The 15,443-nt window shown below is 38.6% G+C and overlaps 1 protein-coding gene across 1 annotated transcript in view; it reads left to right on the top strand.

Moving 5' to 3' along the window:
• The window catches only part of LOC143025300 (uncharacterized), a 159,397-nt gene that overhangs the window by 139,439 nt on the left and 4,515 nt on the right, over nt 1–15,443 (top strand). The window contains exons 6-10 of the mRNA XM_076184775.1: nt 9,951–10,208; nt 10,839–11,077; nt 11,737–11,815; nt 12,964–13,039; nt 13,964–14,118. Of these exons, the coding sequence (XP_076040890.1) occupies nt 9,951–10,208; nt 10,839–11,077; nt 11,737–11,815; nt 12,964–13,039; nt 13,964–14,118 (807 nt within the window). The remainder of the gene's footprint in view (nt 1–9,950; nt 10,209–10,838; nt 11,078–11,736; nt 11,816–12,963; nt 13,040–13,963; nt 14,119–15,443) is intronic.

The raw sequence follows: 15,443 nt of genomic DNA, 5'->3' as shown, positions 1-15,443 counted from the left end.
AGTCTATTCCCCCACATTCCACCCATTTTCGTCCCCTCCTCTTTTTTTTTTTTTTTTTTCCTTAACGGCCTTCTTCCCTGTTTCCCTTTGTCCCTACCCCTCCCCGTCAGTCTCCCTTTCTACATTCTTTCCTATCTTTTCTTTTTCCTTCCGTCTTCCCCTTCTCCCTCCTTCCATCCTTTCTACTTTCCTGTCTCCCTCATTTTCTTCCTTCTTTCCTGACTCCTTTCATTTCTCTCTTTCACCCACCCTTCATGTGCTCCTTCCATCTTGTCTTAACTCCTTCCCTAGAGACAAACATCCCCTAAAAAGGGTTATAATCATCTTTAACTTCTATTTTTCCTTTAAGCGGCGCAATATTATCCGCAAAGGTGGACGAGTCTGTTGTTGGTAACTGAATACTAAGGCTTTCCGTATCACCTTCCTGCATTACTCCGTCTTGAGTCTTCATTTGCATTTTTTTATCTCCTCCCTTCCTCTCCCCCATTATAACCTCTCTCTTTCTCTCTATCTGTTTCTCTCTCTCTCTATCTATCTGTTTCTCACTCAATCGCTGGCATATACAGACACAAGTGTATTTACACGTTAATGTATAAGATTTAGTCCTTCTTGATATGTATGCATTTTGTGTGCAGGCTTAAGATGTATGTGCGTCTGTGTGTGCTCACGCACGTACGTTGGGACGAATGAATAGGAACTAATGTCCAATAGAATGTTTATTTCATTTTATGCTCACTTGGTCTGATCATTAAACAAAACGTCACACTCGATAGCGCAGTTGGTAGAGATTCCCAGCTAACACCACAGCGGTGCGGGTTCGAATCCCGACCAGGGGCGAAATATCAGTATCACTGCGCTGCGAGTCGCTACTCCAATTCCGTGGGCGGGGAGTTGTGTGTGTGTGCGTTAAAAGTCACAGCATTACCCATAGATCGGTCATATATGAGCTCTCTTCCGGGAGGGAAATAGCTGTCGATCACGCGTCCAACACGTGAACCAAGACCATGGTGAATCACACACTCACACAATAAAGGTGGCTTTTACTTATTTGGATGAGGTAATGGTAAAGAAAACCATAGTCACACTGATAAGACCAAGATGTACGCTACGACATTATGGACACCCAGTACAAAAAAGAATATAAGGAACATAGAATTCCAAGAGCAACAACAAAGATGGTCCCAACATTTTCAAAATTGCCATACGAGCAAAGCTTGTCTTCACTGGAACTACCAACCCTGGAACAAAGATGAGAAAGAGGCGATCTACTGGCCATTTACAGAATCATGAAGGGCATTGAAATCCTTGACAGAAAAGACATATTAACGTAGTAAAGAAGGAAGACAAGGGGACATGAAAATAAACTAAAAAAAAAAGTTATAGAAGAGATTTAAAAAAGAAAAAAAACTTTCTACACAGTGGTGGATGTCTGGAACAAATTGGACGAAATAGTTTGGGCATAAACCATACAAGAATTAATCTGAGATTCAAAGACGGGACACGAGTATAGCTCCCCTTCCCGTGCAATACAACTATGCACAACTAAGTAAATACACACATGCACACACTTACATACATTATATATTCTAGACATGTTTCTGGAATAATAGATCAATGTAAAACTAAATATGATAATTGCGGGAAAGATGAACGACTACGCACTTGTCGCTTCTTTGTTATATATTACATTTATTTAAATACTACAGGTAACACACCCAAGAGGCGCCTATCATCAGCCTGATTTCCAAAGCAATTAGAAGGCACATGTGTAGGTGTGGGATCCTAACGCTGATCCACGCGCTGTGAATTCAAATTCAACGACCGTCGGCGTCAACAGCCACTGTACCTGTACCGAGCACGCAAGGCAAAGGTCGCATCGAAGCTCATCCTGGCAAAAGTGCCTCGATTGAAAATACGTTGTGATTTCAAATGTAGTCTATAATATAATCGACTGAATGTAATAAGAAAACAACGAGAATAAACTGATTTTTATGAAAATTGATAAACGGAATCATATAACGAACCTAGAAATTTAAGAAAAATATAATCTGCTGTAAAACTGGTTTAAAAACATTGTACGATGGTGTCGGTCATGGCAGCTTGCTTACACGTGCTGCCAGACGTACGGTATTGTTAAACTGACCCTGGACGTGGTATTCCCACGAGCTGGTATGGTAGAATAATTTCAGTTCTCTTGAACTTCTATCAGAGTTGCATCATGGCCATAAAGAATAATGATTATATTGATAATAATCATCATCATCATCACTACCATCATCACTATCATCACCACCATCCTCGCCGTCGTAGCCATCACCATCACCACTTCCACCACTCGACGTTACGAATGACATCAATGTTGAGACAGATTCTAGGATCCAGAGACAAGGAAGGGTACGCCCCTGAACAAATTCCTCCCTCTACTCAAAATCAGGAAGCCCCAAATCCTAGGAAAAATGCTGAATACCTTTGACAATCAAGGGTAATTATGTACTTCCTACACAATTGTGTCACTTGTAATGAATATAAATTACCGCGGTGTTTAAATTTCTCATATTTACATAACACCGAGACACCTCACCTGGCTTGAAGTCTCCCAGAGCGCTTACATGCATCACCACACCCACCTCCGCCAAAACCGCAAATCAACTGAGCATAAGTAAACGAATAAGAAATGTAGATATTTTGAGTCAAACATAACAATTTTCTAACTTAAAATTTTTAGATATTGGCTTGCGAAGTAATTTAACACATTTTAACATTTGTATTTAACGTCCCTATTGCAGAAAGGAGGGGAAAATATTTCATGTTTTCTTTATTCAAACGCAAAATTCGTCGATTGCTGTAAAATATTCTGGACTTCTTTTACCTTTTTTTCTAGCCTGTTCAGACTTTTCCAGGCTAAAATTACGCCCTCCCCCTCTCATGTGAGTACCAGAACGAAATCGTGCGATATGGCAGTACACCTGATGTTGAACGCGAAAATCCGCAGACAATCTTGGGACAAGTGACCAGTAGCGTAATAGTATATCAGTGATACTACACAGACTCGCTGTCTCGATTGATTTTGCTGCGTGGCTGACAGTGGATAGATTAATTTAAAAATGTAATTCGTGTATGTGAAGGCATTTGCTATAGAGAACATAGTCACATTTCTTCACTGTTTTTTATGTGAGTGTCTACACGAACTACCGAGTGTTGTGTTGATAGCAAAATTACAATCCCAGTGAAACAGCGACCCGAATAAAAAACGGGAAAATCACATAGTACATATCATAACTGTAGGACACCAACGGAACTCGGTCTTTGGAAAGGTGACTGTGTGATTTAACGGGAAATGGGTGGGGCTACCTAACAGTTGCCGGCCAACAAAGATTTTGTTGGAAAGTTGTACAACTCGACAAATTGCGTGGCGTCCACTCGCGTCGGATGGACCTCACACTTGCTCACACATGTGCTATGAGTAATTCGTATGTATGATATACGCACACGTGCGCACACATTATATATATATATATATATATATATATATATATATATATATATATATATATATATATATATATATATATATATATATATATATATATATATATGACAAAAACGTGTGACTAAATGATCGTGCAGAAACCACAGGGAAATTCAAATTCGGAATACTAAACGTTTTCGTCCATTACATCCTCAGAGTAGAAGAAAGAGAACAAGAACACAATGTTTATACAAAAATAAGAAAACTAGGGAAGGTTACAGCCACATAAAACCTTCAGACACATACACGCACATACATATGCACATAGAAATAACAATAATAATAAAAGAGACAACCATGTGGCCGAAAAGTCCTCAGCATTTGGTACAATTAGGAGTCGTGGTATTGTTTTATTATCCTATTAATGGTGAAATTATCTTGTTTGAATAAACCTAAACTCAAATTTATGTTATCAAAATTGCTCTTTATAAAACTGAATTCAATGATGATCCTTTTGAAACAGAATTACAAACAAACTAAAATTGCAAACAAGAAATTGATAATAACATTAAGTTGAGTTTAGGTTTATTCAAACTAGATCATTTTATCATTAATAGGATAAAACAGTACCATGACTCCTAATTGTGCCAAATGTCCCTGTGGACTTTTTGGCCACAATTTTTTGTTTTTGTTTTTTTTGTCATTGCTGTTTTATTATTATTATTATTATTATTATTGTTTCCATGTGTATATGTATGTGTCTGAAGGTTTTATGTGGCCGTAACCTTCCCAAGTTTTCTTATTTCTGTATAAATATTGTGCTCTACCGGTATTTCTCTTTCTTGTACTCTGAGGATGTAATAGACGAAACGTTTAGTATTCCGAACTTTAATTTCCATCTGTTTTTTGCATGGTTATGTATATACAGTATATATATATATATATATATATATATATATATATATATATATATATATATATATATATATATATATATATATATATATATATATATATATATATATATATATATAATGTGTAATGTGTTTGTGATTCATCATGGTCTTGGATCACGTGTTGGACTCGTGATCGACAGCTATTTCCTTCCCGGAAGGGAAATAGATGTCGATCATGAGTATATGTGTGTGTGTGTGTGTATGTATGTCATTCAAACAGGTTGGAGTCGGTAGGAAAAGGACTGAGAAGTCTTAATCTGAGTTTGATCCTGTCTTAAAAAAAGGAAGGTCTTTAAGCCCCTTCACGTAGCTAACTACAGCACCAAAAGGACGGGAGGTCTTAAATGGACAAAATCCACAGCGACATTTGTCCTCTAGATGATTCAATATTCGTCTCATCATATCCTACTTTTTTCCCTTTTTTTTTTTTACATTTTATTTGCATGTATTTGTTCATATGTAATATAAATTCATTAACTCCATTCTCGGTTTATTTTAGTTGTAATTATGAACATTTCTTGAGAACGAGTGAGGTGTCATCGTTTGGAGGACCCAAATGAGCAAGTCCACCACTCACCATGTGCCACCCCGGGGGGGAGGGCAATTCTAACCTAGATTTGTCGCCCACAAGGCTGACAAAATAATGGTAATAGAAAAGAGGCTAAAGAAGCTCTGAATATTTTACCGTAATCGAGGATTTTTGCGTTATAATCAGCAAGATATGAAACATTTTCCCTCATTCCTTCTGCAATAAGGACATTCAATACAAACATTAAAAAAAATTATGATTTCACAAGCCAGTAGCTAAAATGGGCAGTAAGGGACGGTGATTGGGGGGGGGGGGAGTGACGTCACTGAGAACTTTGCCCGGGGAATATAAGGGAATTGAATTGAATTGAATTGAATTGAATTTTATTCGGATACAATCATACATACAATAAGTACAATACATACAAGACTCAATATTATACACAGTATATATAATTGTACATCCGAGGATGGCACAGAAAGTCAAAAGACTTATTTCCACTGTGGTCCTCATATTACAATTAGGAAAGGATTATCATAGAAAAGCTAGGTTATACGAAGTGTAAATTAGGATTATAAGAAGTGTAAATTAAACATATAAACTATTTTCTTCAGAGAGAACAGTGTCTAAAAGATAACATTTAACTGATTTTTTAAAACTACTTTTAGATACAATTGATTGAATGTTGGTCGGTAAAGAGTTCCAAGCAATAGCACCAGTGTATTTGAAAGTACTTTTCCCTAACGAACTATTAAACCTAGGTACAATGACAGATGACCTACTAGAACGAGTTCTCAGGGAACGAGCATTTCTGACAAGTGTAAACGTATCTGACAAATAACTGGGACAAGAGTTGTTCACAATTTGGTGAACATGATTAAGCTTTAACTGAGCAACACGTTTCTCAACAGGTAACCAATTTAACAGTTTAAAATGCGTATAATCTAGATGAGTACGTGGATGAATTTTCAAAACGGTCCTGATTAGTTTGTTTTGACATATTTGAAGATTACTCTTAGATTTTTTAGATAGGTTGCTATACCAGGAAGAACAAGCATAGTCAATATGACACTGGACCAGGGCTGAAGCTAGTAACTTCATTGTCTCTACATCTAGGTATTTTTGTATTCTTGCCAAAAATTTTGTTCTGGAGCTGACCCTTTTAATTATTTTTTGTGCCATAACTTCTCCCGACACATTTTGATCAATTTCTGTTCCAAGATATTTGACAACAGACCTAGGTTGAATACTAGTATCATTACATTGGATATTGAAGTTGGGAGCATTTTTGAGTTTTTGATTGGAGCCAAAGAGAATGGATTCTGTTTTACCTAGATGTAGAGACAATTTGTTATCCAACAACCACTTGCTGACATTCAATAACTCTTCACTGAGTAACGTCTCAATCCTATTTACATCTTTGCCAGAAACTAGTAAGGCTGAATCATCGGCATACAACAGCAGTTTACAGTTCACAGCAGCTTTCATGTCATTCACATACAAAAGAAACAACAGCGGACCTAAAATGCTACCCTGTGGGACACCACATGTTATTTTTGCTGCTTTTGATGTTGAACCATTTACATTCACAATCTGTTCTCGACCTGTTAGATAAGACCTCATCCAATTAACAACATCTGATTTGAAGCCTAACGCTTGTAGTTTGAATAATAGAATATCATGATTTACAGTATCAAAGGCTTTCTGGAGATCTAGCATAACCATTCCACAGTAATTACCTCTGTCAATTTCACCTTTGATGTAATCAGTCAAATTGATCAAACATGCATCAGTAGAATATGATTTTCGAAAGCCTGATTGTAAATCATAGAACAAGTTATTGCTTTGAATATATTCATAAACCTGGTTATAAACAACTCTTTCCAAGACCTTCGATATAATACCGAGCACTGAGACTGGCCTATAGTTACCGGAATCTGTTTTGCTACCCTTCTTGTACAAAGGAGTAATTTTTGCTAATTTAAAATCTTTGGGAACTTTGCCCTGTTGAATCGAAGTATTGATTATGTGAGTGATACAGGGAGTAATCTGCTCAGCTGAGTCATTCACAAATCTGGCTGGAATATTATCTAGTCCGGTAGCCTTAGACCTGTTAACAGTCTTCAACATTTTATACACATCTACATTAGCAACCGTAGACAGAGCAAAGGTGTCATAGGATACACCCTTAGTCCAATAATAATTGTTAATGTGTTCTTGGCCAAAATGACCTGAAGGTACTGGTAAATTATTTACGAGGGTGGTAGCAATGGTGGTGAAAAAGGAGTTAAATTTTTGAGCCACCGCTACTTTGTCGAAAGTAACGATCCCATTAACATTAAGACCAATGTTACTACTTTTGGATTTTAGATTTTTGGAAGAACCTAACTGTTTGATTGTTTGCCATAGTTTTTTGGGATTGTTTTTGTTGGTTTGGAGAGAATCTTTGTAATATCCTACCTTAGCTCTGTCTACCATAACCTGAACCTCGTTCCGTAACTTCTTATACATAGCGAAAACAGATTGATCTTTTGTTTTCTTATACTCTTTTAAAGCCTTATCTTTCCTGTTGATCATTTTCAAGATGTCACCAGAAAACCACGTCTCGGAACGTTGTTTTATTCTGATTGATTTTACTGGAGCTAATTTGTCTAATACCCCCTTGAACAGTGCTTTAAAATTATTCCAAGCTTGATCAACATCTGTACAATTGACGACTGAAAACCAGTTAACCTCGGACAACCTTTCGCAGAACAATTCCTTGCTGTAATGCTTAAGAGAACGAACTTTTATGGTTTTATGCTGATTGATTTGTTGTTTGGAAACTTTCCTGATACAATACGTTGCTCTATGGTCACTCAAACCAATATCAATTACTCCACTAGAACATATTTTCTGAACATCTGATACCAAAATAAGATCAATTACAGAATTAGCAGTGGCACATACTCTGGTGGGTTCTGTGATAATTTGTTTCAGATCATTCATTGAACAGAATGACTTTAGCGCATTATGCAGAGTATTCGAGGTTGATTCTACATGAGTATTCAAGTCGCCGGTATGTAAACCATTCCTCTGAGAACATTTGTCTACAAAACTAGCCACATTCCAGTAATAAATAAATAAATAAACGTGAGCACTGCGGCCTCACTGAATGTGAAGAAAAATCACATTTTCCCAGTTTGTTCCTAAAAAAATGTATTACGGTTCATACAGGGAATTTTATATACATCCCCAGAATAATTATATAGTAAGGACAGTTCAAGGAAAGAATAGCTTATTCCAGCATAAAGCGGTAAATAATCTCCATTATCACAAGGATTGAATTCTTATCCAGGTAAATATGTTTGCTTGAGAGAAACGTGATTGAATCGTATATATCAAGATCTATTCCTAACACATCTTCGTTTACCCTTCCCCACCCGCATTCTCTCTCATATATATAGATCTTGGTATATATGATCTTGGGCGCATATGAAAAAATAATGGTAAACATGTGTTATGGATATTTCAGATGTGATAAATTCTTGACCAAATTAATAGTTACGAAATACCCACCAGACTGAGATAATACCCCACCCCCCTCTTTGTACCCTTCTGTCCATGTTCCTCTCGTAATTACAACACTTGCGTCTGTTATTTTGAGGATGTAACACGCAAAAACACTTACTGTCTTCAGGCTTCCTTTCTCCTGTGGTGATTTTGGTGTGTATATTGTTACATATATGAGTATCCTATATATGTGATGTATGAATATAATTATTACTTTGGATGAAAAGACGTCAATTATTCAATGGACGAGAATGGAGAGTTACGCTTTCGACGTCACGCGGAGGGGGATGTTGGGTTGACGTCTTAATATTATATTGCATGATTTTTTTTTAGCTATAAGATGCATTAGTTTTTATAACCCTATAAGCATGTTAAAGTGAATTAGTATTGTGTTTCTGTGTTAATGTAATACCAATTACGTATTAGTTCCATGCATTACGTAACAATATGCAATATGTATTTTATTTGTTATTTACATTATTATAGTTTTTATTTATTATTATGATTTTTTTTTTTTTTTTTTTGCATCCGACCTAGATATGGATCAAAAGGTCTCCTGTCGGCATGCTCCGCCTTTGTAATCCTTTGTAATCCTTTGTATATGACATCATGACACACATGGGAAGTTGTTTTGAGCGGGAGTGGTAGGTGCATGGGAGTTTGCCCAGAGAGATTGTGGGGAGTGGCGCTGGAATGTGAGTGAAACAACACAATCCCGGGTCTAGGACAAAATCCCAACGGATAAAAGCGCAACCGAAAAAATCCAGTCGGTCAACCCCCCCCCCCCTAAAAAAAAAACAACTAAGATATCGTAATTACAAGACATGTTTTATTGTTTTATAAATATTTACATAAAACACAAATATGTTCACAGTAGTTGTTTGTGACATACATTTACTTCTGTATCGTTCTCTATACTTTAATAGAGCCCGATGCTGTACCCAAGGCCTCTCATTGTTTGTTCTAGTGTCTTCCGACCGCTGTCTAAGTCTACACAAAGACTGCGTAGTCTCTCTTGCAGGTCTTTTGTGGTCGGCCGCACTTGCTTCTTCAGTTTCTGTCCAACTGCATCATTTGCCAAATGTGTAGAAACGATGCACGCATCCTTCCGCCGATTCCCATCGTATAGTCTTGGAGCTGGTGGTCTTCTTGGTATACATATGGCCAAGGTAGCACAACTTTTGTCCACCCTTGTTGTTACGTATGATCTCCATGGTGATCTAGTGGCATAACAACATTTGATCGCTGCTTTATAGGCAAACACTAACTATGAGCTCACAGGGGAAAGTCTTTCCTGGGTTTATGTCCACTTCTCTTATTATGGAAGTTTTGGGGTGGGTTTTTGTCCATTGGGTTTTTGTCCATACCCCCACAATCCCTGGTGTATGCCCCCAGTTGATGATAGTGGTGACTTATTTATTCATTCATTCATTTATCTTTTCAGGTTGAACGTTCTCATGCAGAAGAACGCCATGCCAGTGAAAGACAGCAAATGCTCTTTCGTATTGGTTCCCTTCAAGCAGCTTTGTACCGAGGCTCCTCACATCTCCATGCCGACCACGGGCCACACTTCCTTGGGCATGGCACCATGACACACATGGAGAGTGATGACCAGGAGAAGGGAAGGATGTCAACATTGCCAACAACTGAGGAGTCCATTACAGTTGTGGCAGCCTTAGAGGAAGAACTTGCATTGGCTCGGGTTTGTATACTTTCGCTCGTGTGTTGGAATGGATTTGAACAAAACCAGGGGCATAGTGAGACCTTGTACAGCTAGGGGCAAGACTTACAAGTACTGCCCCACTAAGAATCTAAAATGGCATATACAATGTCATCACTACTATGATTGACATTCTCTCATCGCTACTATGATTGACATTCTCTCATCGCTACTATGATTGACATTCTCTCATCGGTATTATGATTGACATTCTCTCATTGCTACTATGATTGACATTCTCTCATCGCTACTATGATTGACATTCTCAGTCACGAGTCATTGAAGCAAATCGTACCTTGTAAGGAAGCATTTGATTTTAATGATTTCTCTGCCTCTTGTCTTCATCTGCATTTTTGCATCCTTTTTAATAAGGAGAACTGACAGAGGGCAACCTCTCTTCTCTTCCTATAAGTTGGTGACACAGAAACTGTCCCACACTAATGGCAACACAGGCAAGTTTGAAGACTCCTGAGAGAGGTGTATAGAAGAGATTGATGAATAATGTCAGTCATATTTACCAGGACATGTAATTGAATATGTTTTTTCTTTGTTATATGGCATGAACATTCAATTATGAAAACATACACAACTTGTCGTCCTTTACTCTTTCAGGACCAGATATCCAAAATGGAGTCTGCCTTGAGCGAGAGTCAAGTTCGGAAACAAGAGCTCGAGAGCCAAGTTGCAGTTCTTCAGCAGAGGCTGGATCGCCTTGAGAGACACAGCAGCAGTGCCGCCCTGAGAGGGACAAGTCCAAGAAGGGGGCCAAGTGGAAGAAGGGAGAGTGTTGGCCCAGTCACTGGGCTAGCGGGGAAGAACGTGGACGAAAGAACGGGGAGGCCTCGTAGCTGGTGAATAGACACTCGTTACTTGTTACTTAAAATGTAAATTTCTAGGGCTGCCCCGCTTCACTGCTGATATAGTACTCTGCAGGGACCCACCTCATATCTTCTTTTTAGCATTTGTAGTTTCTAGTACACCTTTCATTTAGGTTGTAGCATGCAGTAAACAAGTGATATTTATGGTTCAGTTATTCCTACCTCTCTCTCTCTCTCTCTCTCTCTCTCTCTCTCTCTCTCCATCCCTCTCTCTTTCTCTCTCCATCCCTCTCTCTCTCCATCCCTCTCTCTCTCCATCCCTCTCTCTCTCCATCCCTCTCTCTCTCCATCCCTCTCTCTTTCTCCATCCCTCTTTCTCCCTCCATCTCTTTCTGTCTCTCTCTAATGAGAGAAATACATTCTCACCCCCTCAATTCTCTGTCTTTAATAATAAATTAAATTTTGTTATATTAAGATAAATATACTATACTGTGCTGTGCTTTTTTTCTTTTCCTGAATTAATATTATATGTGTAACATTTCTGGTGATGGATGGGGGACAAATTGCTGTAAACGCATAGCAATTTCATGAAGATATGTATGGTGAGGTTATTACATTTGTATTACCTTTGTATTGATTATTCATATATATTATATTTTTATTTTCCTTAAGTATAGTTTTGTTTTTTGCAGCATATCCAAGCTAAGAGGGCCAGACTCAAGGAGAGCATCTTTGACCACATCAGCCACGGAAGTAGAAGAACTCAGAGCAGTAAGAATGGAAAATATCTCTCTCTCTCTCTCTTTCTCTCTCTCTCTCCCTCTCTCTATCTTTCTTTTTCCTTCTCATCTTGCACTCCTTCCCATGTGCCAATTAATTGAGCCACATGGTATATGGATTTGGGGAGTATTTCAATGTATGATGTGAAATTATCTCCTCCTCAGAGTCCCCTCTACCACTCAAATGCTAAATTTTCAATTCTGAAGGAATAAAAGTGGTATACAATAAACATAAATCATGTAATAATAGCTCCTCATGCCTTATGTTTATTGTATACCACTTTTCCTTAAGAATTAAAAAAAAAAAGAAATTGCATTTGAGTGGCAGAGTGGAGACTGAGAGGAAGATAATTTTACCTAACCCAAATCCAAACACCATGTGGCCCAATTAGTTTGGAGGAGGAGCTAAGGAAGAGATCTCCACAAGGAACTAAGATAAGAGGGTGGTGGATAGGAGTGGAATGGGTGGGAGTGGGTGAGTGCCTTGACTACCTTCTTTATAAGGGGGAAAGAGCCCTTGGTATATAGATAGATGGACAGATGTAATAATGTTAAGGTTTGGTTTGGTTTGGCAGTTCAGATGTGGGAGGGATTACTGTATATGTGTGTGTGTGTGGTGTCCCATCTCTGTATCTCGCAGTGTCTAAATTGCTCTTCAATTCGTGTATGTATGTATTGTTTGTATGGACATACTTTCATAAATCTGCTGTTCAGAATCCAGTCGAGTGTCTGCTGGTTGTGCTATACTGTATTTCATCATATATATGATTGCTTATATCTTACCCCTTTGATCCAGTGATGCTTTGCAGAATTTTCTCCAGATTTAGCCATAGCACAATCTGAAAAGAACATCATAAGTCTGAAAGATTAAGTATAATATAATAAATCTTATTTTAGGCTTTTGAGGATCTCATCCTCAGGGAAGCCAAAAATAGTTAGAAATTGTGAACTTCCACCAAGTTATGATTTTCCTGCTGTTCTTTCATACACTTATGTCAAAGTGTTTGCTAGATTGTTGTTTTGTAATATCTGCAAATACATGTAATGTAAAAGCAAACTAGCATGAGATCTTACAACAAGATCAGCTGGCCACATTCTCTCAAATGATAGGGATTATGATGTTTATATTCATCTTTACAGAGAATTACATCTCAGGAAGCCATGATCTCTAAATTGCAAGAAGAAGTAAAGAATGCCAAAGACTCAGAAATGGTAGGTACAAGTCAGCTTTCTTCTTTTCCTGAAGAGACTAATAAGGGTAGTTACACAACCTTGTGGTGCAGTGGTTAGAGTTCTTGCCTGCCACTATGGCGGTCCAGGTTCAAATCCTGCCCAGGGCTGAAATAATTTCAGTATTGCTGCACTGTGGGTTGTTACTCCACCTCTCATGGGCAGGGAGTTGGGGGTGTGTGTGCGTGTAAGGTCACAGTATTACCCATAGATCAGTCATATGAGCTCTGAGCTCTCATCCTGGAGGTTAGTAACTGTCAATCACGATCCAACATGTGATACAAGACCATGGTGAATCACTGCACAAGCACTTGGCATGCCCTGTTCCAAAGATCTCCCAATTCAAACAGAAACAGGAGTCGGGGTTGAGACCTATAAATCTGACAGGGGGTCTGTGTCATCTCCACCTTGGTATTTAATCAGTAACAAAATAAATTTTCATGATATTTGAAGTGATGATTATAGTCTGCAACTAATTTGTACTGTAAGTGTTAAATGAGCATATGACAACATTACTACAACAAAATTTAGGAGGAGTGGGTGGGGAATAGGGGGTGAGGGAGTATGTATGAGAAATAAATTGACACAGCACGAAGGGATTTCTCCCCGTCTTCTGCATGAGGGGATGGAGAGGAGGGGGGGGGGGGCAATTTAATGAAGTGGCCTTGCTGTGGATGTGCTGTGTCTTGCAGCACTGCTTCTAACCCAGGGCAGTGGACAAGATGCAGGGATGACCTGTCATCCAGGAGGTGCCAAGATAAGAGGGAGGGTAGAGGGGAGTGGAGTATGTAGGGGATGGAATGGGTTGGAGTGGTTTCTATGCCTTTGTTTATTTTGGCCAGCTCCCTTGTAAGGGGGAAAAAGCATTTGGTGTATGTATGTATGAATTTTGTTTTCTCTTTACAGGTAGAGACATGTGAATCAACTTTGAAAAGACGACTTCAGAGTTCAGATGGTAGTCTGAGGCATCAGAATGACTATTTTGCTCTGTCACAGCTGCAGCATCAGATTGAGAAAATGCACAAGCAGCTGGAGGAGAAGGACAAGATAATTGGAAGCATTGGAGTAGGTTTTCTTTGTTTACTTTCTTCCCCGTTTTGGAGTATTGACTGCATCTTACCTTGCAGTCAGTGCTTTAGGAACTGTTTTAGAATGCCCATTCAAACCAGAGCCACACATCATTCATCTGTAGTAGAATTTAAATAGCTATATGTGTATTTTTCTTAGAATTTGATGTTTTACTTCAATGTAATTAAAGTATTATGGAATATATTAATGATAGAAATACTTATCTGTTGAGGTGTGAAGACAGAATGAGTGGTAGGGTGGTGAGTTTAAACGCCAAGAATCCGTTGAAGTTTTATTACTGACGTTTCATCCAACTAGGACTTCTTCAGCTACAAGGAAAAATCTTAGCCATTTTTTTTTTTCTAACTCTGAAATTTTATATCCTCTCTAAATCTTGAGTGGATGATAGGGGAGGGTACTCATGTAATGAATCAGTGGGGGTACACAAGCTTCAGCTGTCAGGCCCTGCTGTGGAGATGCTGTGTCATCCTGCACTGCTTCTGATCTGGGCAGTCGGTGGGGAACAGAGATGACCCTTCATCCATAAGGAGCTAAGATAGAAGGGGCAACAAGTTGGTGTGGAATGGGTGAAGGGTGGGTTATACCTTGAAAAGACCATCTCCTCACAGGGATGGACAGTTCCAGTTTTACAGGAGTTGTCCAGTGGAATCCTTTGGAGTAACTTGTGGTTGCCTGCAGACAAAATCCACTTGAGAAGTTAAAAGAATAGTTAATATTTTTCCTTGTAGGTGTATTAGCCTCAATATGAGCATGTTTTTTTATATGTATATGATGGTGCAATTGGTTAAGTCACTAACACCTGTCATGTGCTAGACCAGGTTCGAGTCCTCGACTGTACTATGTTTCAATTTCTACATGTTGGCCTCTTTGAGTCTCTCAATGTTAATATATATATATATATATATATATATATATGTATATATATATATATACATACATACATACATACATACATACATATACCAAAGGCTTTTTCCCCCTTACAAGGGAGGTAGCCAAAAAACAAAGGCATAAAAACCATCCCCACCCATTCCATCCCTAATACACTCCACTCCCCTCCACCCTCTACCCTCCCTCTTATCTTGGCACCTCCTGGATGACAGGTCATCCCTGCATCTTGTCCACTGCCCTGGGTCAGAAACAGTGTTGCAAGACACAGCACATCCACAGCAAGGCCGCTTCATTAAATTGGCGACCCCCCTTCTCCATTCCCTCATGCAGAAAAGAAGACAGGGAGAAATCCCTTCGGGCTGCGTCAAATTTTTCTCACACATACTACCTCACCCCCCATCCCCCCATCC

This window comes from Oratosquilla oratoria, chromosome 5 (genome assembly GCF_046742065.1).
Source record: "Oratosquilla oratoria isolate Oo_2021 chromosome 5, ASM4674206v1, whole genome shotgun sequence".
Taxonomy (NCBI): domain Eukaryota; kingdom Metazoa; phylum Arthropoda; class Malacostraca; order Stomatopoda; family Squillidae; genus Oratosquilla; species Oratosquilla oratoria.
Note: the sequence above shows the minus strand (reverse complement) of the source record. Positions and strands in the feature narration are given on the sequence as shown.